Genomic DNA, 13257 nt, shown 5'->3' on the forward strand with positions numbered 1-13257 from the left:
TAAAAATAAAGGGACTACTGGTAATCCTCAGTCATAGAACTTAAATCTTTTTGAATGAGTAAAGAACAGTAAAAAAAAAGCGTTTATATGGCAAATATAAGCTATATGGTATGTTGAAGAATACTTGGAAGAAAGTATACATTTAAGTCTAGGATGTCAGTTTAGTGCTAGTACTTTCTCAACAATAAAATAATTATTTAGAACAAATAAATCAGAGCTTACCTCAGAAGAAATATTTTTCTAATGAGTACATAAATTAAGACTGAGCTATACTAGAAATTATTCTATGGTTACAGAAATACCTCAGAGACTGCAGAACTAGCAGGACAGTTTAATATTTCTACTTAATCTCTGTAGTTTAAAGCATCCAAAGAACTACCAAGACCACTGACTTACCAATTCACATCGTTTGTCATCATCTGTAGCTTCATCTGTTAATTGTGCAAAAACTTCAGACAAAAATTTCTCATCTTCCTGCGTAACACACAAGAATACAACTTACACAATGCCTCTTAAAAGTTAAAGCATCCGTCTTTACTGGTTCCCACACTGTAAAAAGGCAAACTTAATTAAGCTTAACTACTTGCTCACTTGTTAGAAACAACCATGCATTAGTAGAGTTGGAAGAGAAGCCTTTTTTTTTTTTTCTTTTTTCCTTTTTTCTCTACACCTACATGTTATTACAAAAAAAGGGCAATGCAAGAGTACAGATTCAGGAGGATCATTTCCAGTGCATTGTTTCAGGGCTCAGTTCTACGCAGCAGAAGCAGCTCCAGGAGACCAGAACCATACGTTAAGCTGAGCATAGCTGATGATTACCAAAACTGCCTTCTGAAGAACTAGTCTCTGCAGAACGAGTCATTTCCTTTCTCTCTGTCACGCCACGCCCTGTGGTTCACAGCTCTGTCCTTCCCCACACACTCACTCTATGATTTACCATCAGACTTACAGAAAATGACAGTGTTTGTTCCAGGCTCCCGCCCTGCACCTCATGTGTAACCTTCCAGGGAGGCCATCTATACACTTCTGCACTAGAAATTCCCAATCAAGATACAATTTTCACCAATCTACGCCGTTCACCCTACACTGTTAACATCACGTGTATCAGCCACCTTATTTTGGATCTGCAGCACTGCAAACATTTCCTCAGTCCACCCGTGCAAGGGTGACTAGATTAACACATTGTGAGTTTGCTGTAGCCACATCCCCGTTAGCCTTGTTCTAAAAATAAGCTCCCTTGCTTGTAGGAATTTCAGCTTTTCCAATCTGGAAAACTTTTTGAAGTATTATTTGCTTTTTATATTCAGATCCTCTACTACCAAGAGATATTTAAGTATATATAGGACAACATTTCACTTCTCGTTAAGCATTTCAGTTACACCATTGCTTAATACTCAAGAGGTAGAAGAAAACCAGGGTGAACATCACCATCTCCCAACTGCTTGGGCACTTTCTGCCCTCTCTGTACATCGATTTCTCTGCACTCCTTCACATGGAAAATAGCGTTGGCATTCTCTCAAATCGAGTATGTCTGTTACCTTTTAAACACAATATAAATCCTGGACCAAATAATAACATTATGCTCTGGCATTACAAAATTATGCATCACTGTACTGAATGAACTCTCTAAACTTTACTTATGCATTGAACAAACATCAACAGAATATCAGCATTCCAATAAATATATTTAACCATTACATGGTATAATGTACAGGGTGCTTACTTCTCTATTTTTCTGTGTGCTGTTGCTAAAATCTCTGTGCTTTATTAGGCTAACATAATACAGAACTTTTACAGCTACAGGAATGTCAGCCAAAGCCTCACTTAATTTTTTTTTCCCTGAAAATTTTAAGACATGGGGAAAGAAGTGCTTTACAAACAAATGATACCTGGAATCAACATTAGAGACAGTGTAACATACACACACTTAGCAGTTTTATTCTAAGCTTTACTGGCTTTAACAGCTTAATTAAGCCCATTAAAAAAACCAAACCATACCACAATCAACAACAGATAGGCTAGAAAATCCCCACTACAGAACACTTGGCAACAAGAAAGGCCTCTTGCTGGTACACAGTGTAGTCCTGATGTCCTGCAGCACAGGATGGATCTAGGTTTGTTTAGCACGCTCGCTCAGTTTCTCACGTGGCTGCCCTCCATCGATGGCAGCACTGGGACCTACTGCTCCATGGCACGTAGAAAGGAGCTTTACTGCCAAAGCAAATGCCATCTGCTACCCCTATACACTGCGTTCTCCTAGGGAGCTTCGCTGGCGTATTTAGGGTAACAGGACTTCTAACATGTTCACCAAAACCCAAAGGAGCTTTAGAGTTCTTGTGCCACCACAAAAATCTGATTTACACCAGGGGACTGTGAGAACAGTCCTGAACCTGAGGACCACACTACCATGCAATTTTCCTCAGGTGTGCTTTCTTCTCCGTTTGTAATTCTCAAGGCAGCTCAACTGATCAACATTATTCGTAAATCATCACACATCTCTCAAATACAGTCTTTAAAACAGAAAGGCATGCCTATGTGCCATACACTCTCTCTACTATGGCAAAGACAGCAGTGACAGAGCAGCAAAGAACTGTCAGAAGATTTCAGAACTTTCTTCAAAGAGTACTAGAGGTAAAAGGAAATCATGGTTTTCTGTTAAGGCACAATTAAATACTCGGTACAGTAAAACCTAAATGAAAAATAAAGAACTTCAGAGTTAAAAATCTCTATAAATGGAAACAGGACTGTGGCCTCAGGAAAATAATACCAAACTTCCTTTTAATTTTAGAAAAGTAACATATGCAAAAGAATAAAAAGGGAAATCTTTATTTAACACAGTGTTGTTAATTTTGCAAGTGGGATTTACTTTTAGTTTCTTTCTGCTATTCAACCAGAAAAAAAGAAAGTAAGAAGCCCAAAAGCTTATTGATTCCATTCTCTGCAGTTCTTCAGTTTTGTTTTGTTTTTTTTTTTCCCAGTCCTCTATTGCATTCTTTAGAAATATTCCTTATGGTAATGTTATTTCTCCAGGGACTCTCTCTTTCCACAGTTTTAACTACCCTCCCTCCTCGATACGTCTTCCAACTTCCCAGAGACTATCCACACTCAGAACTGACAAGTTTGCAATGTTCTATTCTACACGAATGTACCACTTTTCTAAGGACAGGAATCAGAAACAGAATAAAACCATTTTGGTACCCATGAGTTTGCACAACAAAGTATGAACTGAAAATACCCAAAACATCATGAAGTTCCCACACAGCTCTTCACCAAGGCTCCTTCCACAGCCCAGCTTGGTTGTCGCACCCAACTACTTTTAAGCCTGCTTCTGACTACAAAGTATGCAGGAAGTTTTTGGATATTGTAATGTGTTGGTCATTTATTAATTATTATTTTGGCTATCAGTATGAAGGAAAAAATCCAACTAATTACTTACTTGATACTACAACATGAACATCTGAAGTTAGTACCATAAAGTAATAGTAGTATAACAGGAATGGTTCTGAATGCGCTCTTTTGAATCACAGATTCAGAATTTGTTACAAAGATGTTGCACGTCCCTGATACATAATACAACAAGTTGCTTGTTCCCTAGATGTCTATGTAAATACAGCTCAAAATGCCTATGTTGCTTGTGAACCGAGAAGAATCTTTAACTGTTTACAACCCATTAAAAAAAAAACCATACTCAACTGAAATCTTCCATTTTTAAAATACAAAATAAAAGGTATCAGAAATAAGAGAAAGCATTCAAAACATTATGCAAACGAAAGTGTGTAAGATTAACTTACACAGTGTTAAAGGGCTGTAATCAATTTTGAAACTACAGGTAGAGGTATCTATACATAATCCATCGATACCACATTAAAAACCACTTACCTGCAACATACTGACAATCTCAACTTTGTTGAAGAAAATAAAGGAAGTGAGGGTAGAAAGAAAATTCTCTTCAAAAACAGATGGTGTCGGCAAGATGATGTCCTGAATATACTGTACCCTGTAAGTCTGGTGGATTTTTTGCCTGAGTTCAGAGTCTGTTATAGGAATAACCTCCTTAAATTTTGCTGTTTTGGTCAAGAACTCCCTGTGCCGTTTTGGCTGAGCCAAAGAAGGATCATACTCAAGGCATCCAACAACATCCATAATACACTCATCAGAAAACATCACCTCAAACAGAGTTGCTTTGTTGAGGAACAAAATTCCTCTAATAATTTCATACAAGTGATGTAAGCCTTCGGTGTTCTCTAAATTCTCACAGACTTGGAAAAGCTGTAATAGTTTTTTAATATAGCCTTCATTCTCCAAGGCCAGCGCTAGCTTTTCTCTACGGATAGGTGAGGAGAGAACAGAGGTAACTAGGTCAGCAATCTCTTCAAGTTTGTTGAGTTCACAAGTAGGAAGGTCGATCAAAGGACTAGTTTCAGGCATTTCTTCTATGTGTTCCTCTTCTGACTCAATAAGGTCCTGTGTGACTTCCACCGAAGGATCCTTACCTTGAACCTAAGAAGAGAGCACACACAATTACGGTCTCACCCCAAAACATCCATGAAAATAATAACTAAAATAACATGTCCATAAGCACTTTTATACCTTCAGTTGCGTGGAAAAAGTCTAGCCGTGCAGAGGAATAAATTTGCTGCCTCTAAATTCTACAGTCACAATCACTATCCTCAATAGTACGTTTGTCAAAAAATAAAATCAAATAAAACCAAACCCTAACAGCATCTGTGCATTTAAGAAGTGTGAAGCACGTTGGAGACAAGCACAAAGTACAAAAAGAAAAGAAAGGTGTAACAAAACCTTCTTTCAGTGTCTCAAACAGAAAGGTATGAAGCCTTAAAATGGTAGTAAGAGGCCAGAGTGATACCAACATTAAGTGAAACATAACAAAAAGGCGAAGAACAAAGGCAGGAAAATGTCACAAAGAGCAAAACTGAACAAGAAAAAAGGCAAGAAATTGTGTCCCACTCTGTGCTTTCCTTCTGCTTTGTCTGCCCCTCTATCTCCTTTCCCCGGTCTTCCCACACATCCTCTATTTTTCGTTGCCCCCACGGATCCAGTACTTAGAATTCATAACCTCCTGTTGTTAACTCCCTCAGAAAGGATCACACGTTACGCAGGAGTCTCAAAGGACAAAGCAGGAAGAGTTTTGAAAGAGCCTAAGGCTAATGGTTTACATTGTCTGATCACATGGAGACCTCTGTCAGACTGGCCTTCAGCTCAGCCCGAATTTAAAACCTGGACTATTTGTTAGATGCAAACACTTGCAGTTACGAGGATCGGTTTCTTTCACAAACAGTACTTCCAAACTGGCTGAGAAGATGTTACACCTCAAAACATGCCAAGATTAAGAATGCATCTAAACTGCCTAGTTTGTTCAAAGGAAACTGCCAGGAATCTGAGTTCTATGTTTCTTTAGTTAACAGCTTCACACTGCATAATTTCAAAATCTGAGATTATGGTAAATTCCAACATGAAAGTCTAGCTCTCTTCTTTTAAGTACACGAAGTGTAACTCCATTGACTTGTTACTTCCAGAGTTGAAAGTATAAAATCTAAACTGTTTCATGATAAAACAATGAAGATTGAAATAACCATAAGATGCAGACAGTCACAGTAAGACCTGGGTCTTGATGAAAAAATAAAATATCACTGACATTTTGAGCTTAGACAGCAGTGCCACCTCTTTGTCTCTTGCAGTAAAATACCTTGCGCATTACAACACATCTTCAGTTCCACTGCACTCCGCCAAGCCAGCTTCCTAAGGCTGCCTGGGAGAATGACAACTGAAACGTGCTACTCTGGCATTGCACTTTTTCATAAAAACAAACAACTCCGCACCTAAAATGCGTAGCATCCAAGTTTCATTATTACAATGATTTTTCAAAAGTGTGAAATTCAATTACAGAAATAGCAACTAGTATTCTAAATAGCAGCAACTTAAGATCTTACACAGAAAAGCCTCAGAAAATAATGATGAATAGGTACTTATTTTACAAATAGGTTGAAAAATTACAGCACAAATATGTGAAGTCACAGAAGACACTAAACCAGAAGATTTAAAGTTAACTGTACCTGGCAGATTTTTTCCCAGATTTCATCACAGCCAGCTTTTTCTTGAAAACTCAGTGCTAAATCATAGTTTTCTGCTTCTGACCAAACAATCAGGGTGTCCTGTTTAAGATAAAAAGCAAAAAAATAATTGTTTCTGAAACAGGTCTACATTGCATATTAATCTGCATTCCATTAATTCCTATGCCTAAAGAAAAAATAATTTTAATCAAAGTTACACTCATCAAAAAAGAATGTAAGACACTAAAATATTACATCACTTTTTCTGCTATAAGGGACATCACCTTTCTCTTTTGCTATTTTCTGACCACCTTACACATTATATATTTAAATATCCCTTTTTCATATCCAAAACACTTATTATGGCATTTTTCTGCAACATACTTCTGAGCCAACATAAGAGAATGCACACATTGTAGGAGATTAAGAAAACTTGCAATATAACAATGTAAGCCTTTTCATATTTAACAAAGTAGAAACAAAAACCCAAAGATTACAGTGTTTCCTCCTCAGAAAGGGCTTAATACTTAGCAATGTGAGAAATAATGCCTAGCTAATGTTAAAACATTCTTTTTTGAATTAAATGACATATAGCCTGAATAATATAAAACTCCTAAGTTCTTACTAAAGTTATACATATTTGCCAACAAGTATTTTCATTTGAGCAAGTTTTTTTTTCTCTGTTACTACTGCCTCTATCAATTCAATTCGTGCACTTGGACAGTGTATCTGGAAGATTTGCTGGAACTTCTGAATAGACTAAAAAGGCTTTTTTTGGAGGTTTTATTAAGACAATTGCTGCTGTACTGTAAGGAATGTAACCCTGTGGTGTGACATCCAAATACATAGTTTGGCATCTTACAGTGAGCTCATCTTCATGTTAAAACGTTCAAATTGAATGGCTCTCTGCTAACTTTGCAGTACATTTCAACGGCTCCAGCAAAACAGTTCATCGTTCTCCTTAGTTTGTTGACTTTCTGAACTGTTATAGCACTTTTTTTTGTTTGTTTTTTAAATAAAGTCCTTGCTTAATGGTAAATAAGGTAATTTACTTCGCACATTTACAAAGGTCAATATTCACCCCACAACTTACCCAGGTTTATAAGTCTTTACCTTATCCATCACTTTTATTGTAAACAAAATATTCAAAGTGACATCTTTAATCTTAGCAACCAAACCCAAACAAATATCTGACTGGCTTAGAAATCCCTGATATACCTTAGGAAACTTCAGGGGCAATGACAAACAGACACTGCCATTGCCCCCTCACATCTTTGCCCCAAAAGTACTTCTGGGTTCCCTCTGAGCACAAAATGACAGGAGATGATGACGTGAGTGCTTACTGCCTGGTGTGGTGGGTGTTCACTATGCTAAAGGCCAACCCATGACATGGTATCATACAACTCTCCAGTCACCATCCTTCATGTATCCTCCAAAGACAGAGGGACAAAAACATAACTAATACCAAGTGATCATCCCTACTCTTGCATCTACTGTCAGTCAGCACTCCTTAACCATTTCAGTCAAAATCAGGTCAGTTCAGATGGTTTAAACAGACCTTTGTTAACACAGTTATCTGGGCTTACACAAGTCAGAGAGCACTCCTAAGTATTTCCACTGGCAGATGTGAGGAGACTAACGTTTGGGACAGGATTGCTGGCAGGCAGCTGGTATAGGACAGCAGGTAAACTCTTCCATCAGCACAGCTATCTGCAAAACACACGCCTGTCTCAACAAACACAACTCACCAGCTGCTACAATTATCACTCTGGAACATGAATGAAAACCAGCAACTCTGATATGGTGTTAATTCTTCATTTCTACAGTAATCTTCAATCTCTCAGTAGTTGTCTGTTTGGGGGGTTTCCTCTTTGCCTTTTCTTCTTTCTTAAAAAAGTTTAGCATAATATCTTTCTCTTACAACAATATTGTTGTCAAATGCCTATCAATAGAGCAGCTTCCTCCTCCCAAAACATAATCACAGGCAGCACTACAAACAGCATTTGCACAAGCTCAGAAGTTCTGTTGGTTGGTTTGTTTTTTCTTTTCTTTCTCATTTTTATGTATTTGTTTAAAGAAACAAAGTTTTCCATTTCTGGAAAGAACGAAGCTCATTTCGCTATTGTTTTAATGCTGTTCATGAGAGTTGTTTGTTTATACTATAGTGCCCTATATTACACTTAAAACTTTTTTCCTACAGTCACAAATATTAATAGGCAGTCTCCCTGCTTTCGGGCTCCGATTCATGTGTGCAAATGGTACAGCTTCATGTAACTGACATGGTTTTTCTTACAGCTGTCCACCCTCATCTCTGGCTCAGGGACAGCTGAATCTCTATGTTTACAGTGTACCATTTTAGAGTGAGCAGTTGAACTGGGCTTCAAAGACAAAATAATTGTCAGCTGTGGGCACTGAAAAGTCCAATCGGCTCCCTAATCTGTTTCTTTTAGAGCTTAATCAAAAAATATGAATTCTTAAGCACACTTTTATAGCTATTACAGAACTCAAAATCTGCAATGTTTATCTTGAGATGTTCTGTGAACTTATTGATGCTCTGACACTCAAAATCAATATACTTCCAGGTGAGCTACGACTCAAGGGGTGTCTCAATGAACAAACACATACATTAAGAAGTTCTATTCACAGCCCAGCATGATTCAAATAAGAAATACAGTGCAGTAACTTAAAATGACTGTGTGCATCCATGGATATTGCACTCAAAAATTTTGTGAGAATTCTTGAGTTACCAAATGGTACTCGTTTCAATCTGTACTGCCCACACAAAGTAGAAGTTATGTAAGTTTCTCCAAAAACACTTCTGAAAGACTGACAGATAGTCTCATCAGAAAATAACTATCCAGTACCAATATAAAATCTACTCATCTGGTGTACACTTTCTGCATGACCTAAGACAACCCACCAAGACCACAGGCAGACATCTTCCAGGCCTAGCTGCTGCGAAACACTTACCACTCCCACCTGCTTAGATGAGCATCCGCAACGCTGCTCTGTTGACAAGCGACCGCAATGTTCCCTAATTTGCTCAAACGCAATGTAAGGCCAACAAAAGAAGAGATTAATTCAGAACAACAATTTAAACTTAGAGAGTAGTTCAAGCCCCTCTTTAGTGCTGGTCCTTGTTTGTACAATATCTGCTACTCCACCTCTCCTTGTTCCTGCACTGGCCCCCTCAGCCACCACCGACACCAGGTCAAATGTCCTGTACCGTGAGTGAATCGGATGGGGAACACACGCTGATAAATATTAATCCAGCAAAAAGAGATATTCCAACTGAATCAGTTCCTACATCTAACCTGTCACACAGTAACATGAATACTCATACTGGCACGAAAGAGGAGTGAAGTCCCCTGGCAACTGCTCAGGCTGGCTTTAACAGCACCCCTGGAACTGTATTAAATCCTGCCCCCAAGCAACTCTGATATTGCCTCAAGTAAACTGCTCTGTTGACACATGTGATGGCAACTCCGTGTAAAAGACAGTATTTGCACACATTCTTCATCCGAGATCTGAAAATGGATAGAAGGCACCTAAAGGTGAGTTAACACCAGAAGGCAGTGTTCACAGTAAGGATTTCTGTAGCAGGTTCAAGTCTCACAGCCATGCAACTGAAAATTACTGCTGGAGGAGGTGGCGGAACAAAGCAGATCCAGTAGATTTCTCACTGAAGACACGCTCTTCTGCCACGTTTGCCAGGGAACAGTAACCTCAAGCAGAGGGTGGAACAACAAATGGGTGTGGTAACAACTTTTTAAACTGCTCCTGCTAGAGCCTTCAGAACGCATCTGACCCTGCCCTTTACCAGTATGAGATGTCCAGGGGAGGTAAGTAACTCTCAAGGCCTATGCCCCAAAATCCAGGGAGATCTAAAACTCTTCAGGCTCTCATGTTCTTTACATACATGGACTTAGAGATTATGTTGTATGCTGAGCAGCCTGGCACCCATGTCCAATCCAAGTCCTATTTCTCTTGAGAAAGATTCTACTATGCCTGATACCCTGACAGAACTGTATTCTGCACAAAAGCTAGTGACCACAAACATGATTTGAGAAGGCAGATAACAGGCCTGCCCTATTTAGGGTTAGCCAATATAGTACTACTTAGCATAGCGTAGTATTGGGAATCACAGACTCATGCACAGCAACTAAATATCAGTTGGTTTTCTTTTTCACAGAATGTTGTTATGCAAATCACAGCTTAAGCAATAACTATCCTGTAAGTCTATTCAAGTAATTTACATGAACACAGATGCGTAGGCAGAGCCTGCTTCCTTTCCATCAAGCTGTACCATCATCTTGCAGCTTTCCCCAAACCCAGGATGATCAGCATCTTAACGAAAATCTGCAACTGAACTCTAGCAAGTGGAAAAGAGAGCTCACCTCCACGCTGCCATTCACCTAAAAGCATCTGCCCTGGGCAGATCAGTACAGCCTCTGAGTCTTCAGCCTACCTACCTAACAGGCTTCAAGTAGGGACACTGAGGAAAGATCACCTCTCTTCATCTCTGGTGAACCAAAACATTCTCCCTGAACCTTTCCACCATTTTTAAAAAGGATCTGCTCCTGAGACATCCAGGTTTGAACACTACAGTATTTTACAGATGAGACTGAAATCTCACAGACTGATAAGATCTGCTCTTTACTGCTCTACTCAGAAGGAAGCACATGAGGACTTCAGGACAAAGCTCTGTCAACTAAAAGCTGTATGACTTCAGAGGTTAAACAAACCTAGAACCTGTCTCTAGAAATCATCGATCATTATTCCTCTTCAAAAAAAAAAACCCAAAAAACCTAAAACCAAACTTGTTCAAAAGAGTGAACAGTGAAGCAAACATTTTCAGCCACGAGGACATAAAAGCATTAGAATCAGTAACAAAAGCCAACCAAAATAAACCTCAGCCTGAGTTTTCCAAAACTACAACTTAAAATGACTTCCACAAGAAAAATGACAAAAGCTACTGAAGTCACTTAAAACTTTGCTACCAATTACGTAAAGAAGGCTTTCAAATAATCAGCTGTACAAAGTTGCAGAAAACAGCTGCAAAAGGAAGTGATTTAAAACTCTGCAGCAATGTAATCTGCATTTGTATTTCATTATGTACTAGTTTCCTCTACTAAACAGGAAGCAGTTCAAAGTTCTTGACTTGCAGAACCCTGCAGAGCTCCACAAACACCCTCCTCCTTCCTCAGCATGGCCCACCCAAGGAAAGCCTACGACTATCATCCACCTGACTAAAACCACCAATATCTAATGAGTGAAAAATGGGAACCACAGAAAACAGAGCCTTCTGAAAAGCTAGGCCCAAGACTCCAACTCGCTCCCAAGGTAAAGCCAGCCAATTTGTGCTCAGGAGCTAAACAAAAGTCTCTTTCCTCACATTCTCGTAACTTGTCACCTCTCCACTGGAAAAAAAAAAAAAAAAATCCTTAAAGATTTGTTTCTTCACGATTCAGGAAGAACAAAATTACTGTTTTCTAATGCTGAAACAGTTCTGGATATCATAATGATACAGAGCAGTACAAAACATTGAACAAAAGGAAAGATAAGCTGCTGTATAACAAAGGAAAGGACAGGAAAAAAAAAAACAGTAATAACCACAAGAGCAATGTAGGCAGAGGCATAAAAAAATTAATACAGAAAAAGGAAAAAGCAATAAAAGCAAAAGAGATTCAGTAAACTAATTTTTTTAGTGGATTAAACAAAAACAACCTATTAACATAGCTCCCGACTGCTTTCCTTCTTTGTTCTGCAGAAGACTTACTCTCAGGAAAGGCAACCACACAAGTAAGTCTCACCATGGCTAGTCACTTTACATAAGATAGCGGTAAGTTTTCAAGGATTAAAACAAAAACTAAACAGCAACAATGAAAGAAGGTCCACAAAGACAAACTCCTTTGTGTTATTTCCAGAAAAAGAACTCAGTAAGTAAATACACTGTAACAGAGCTGGCCAATGTTTTGCCTTCCTAATCCAGCAACTACTTCATATGGCCTGGGATGGGAGACAAAAGTTACATATATATGTTTCTAACTATTTTTCCTGTAATGAGTTCAATATTTATCCAAATTGCATATATTCTCTTCCAAGCTTGAAATACCAAAGGGTTTTTTTAGGAGACTCACATTTTAATTTCTAGACTGTGAAGTTATTATAACACCTACAGGCTTGTACGAAAGCTTTTCGCCTCTATGAAAAATATCATCAACAAGTGCACGTCATGCTTTTCTTTTTGTTCCCCTGAAAAATGCAATTAGTTTGAGCATACAACAATTCCTCAGCATCAGTAACCAGAAAAAATAAAGCCTGGCAGTAATACTTGCCTGCTGTTTTTGATACGCGGTATTTGGATTTATCTTCGATTCTAACAGTAGTGAACCTGAAAAAGGTATGAAGAGATATTTACTGAGTTTTAACAAAATAAACATCTTCAAACATCTTACAACAACCACCCGTGTACCAGCCAACACATGCTCAACTTAATCTGTATCTTACAGAAAGTCCACAACCATCATCTTTAAATATATTTCCCTAAAATAAGCCAAAGAAGACAAAATTCAACAGAAATATCCACGTTAAAATATATTTTTCCTCTTCTAATTTATACCAGAATTCTCTGTAGCACTGTTTTTTCTCCTGAAACCTGGTGTGACAACCAGCTTGTTTAAAGGCCATTTATTAAATCTATACAAATTTTTAGCAGGTAACATGCTGCCCGGCATAAAAACATTTTTTTCCCCACAAAAGCCACATGGGCCATTTGCTTTTATTTCCTTCAACTGTCCTTCAGAAGTGAATCATCTAGATACTATAAACCCAGGGACTTTATCTTGTGTATGCAAGTAGTGTATGTATCCTGGCAACAGCTACAGAGTAATTTATACCAGTCTTAGGGTTTATTTAGCACATTAGCACCTGTCGGCTGACAAAGTGGTGAGCATGCACCCTCCACCAGACCCTTAAGGTGACTTTAAAGTGCAATAAACATGAGGAACGCCACACAATTCGGTCACTTCAGAACATAATTAGTGAATTTATAGGGGGGGGGGACAAAAAAAAAAAAAAGAAAAAAAAAAAAAAAAAGAAAGGAAAAAACAAACCACTTCATAGTAGCAAAAAGGGGAGGAAAAGAGCACTTCAAAAGCGCCCAAAATTATTCTGAAAGCGAACA

The 13257-nt window shown here is 38.3% G+C and overlaps 1 protein-coding gene across 1 annotated transcript; it reads right to left on the reverse strand.

Annotated features, from left to right (window-relative positions):
• Window positions 1-396: 396 nt before the first annotated feature.
• LOC104524490 (serine/threonine-protein phosphatase 4 regulatory subunit 3B) lies at window positions 397-12465 on the reverse strand (the record flags this gene model as incomplete). Its single annotated transcript, XM_010167389.1, has 4 exons — window positions 397-474; window positions 3880-4500; window positions 6075-6173; window positions 12410-12465. Coding segments are annotated over 4 exons (854 nt in total), but the record flags the coding sequence as incomplete, so codon positions are not given.
• Window positions 12466-13257: the final 792 nt, after the last annotated feature.

The sequence above is a fragment of the Antrostomus carolinensis genome, unplaced genomic scaffold (genome assembly GCF_000700745.2).
Source record: "Antrostomus carolinensis isolate BGI_N321 unplaced genomic scaffold, ASM70074v2 scaffold40014, whole genome shotgun sequence".
Taxonomy (NCBI): domain Eukaryota; kingdom Metazoa; phylum Chordata; class Aves; order Caprimulgiformes; family Caprimulgidae; genus Antrostomus; species Antrostomus carolinensis.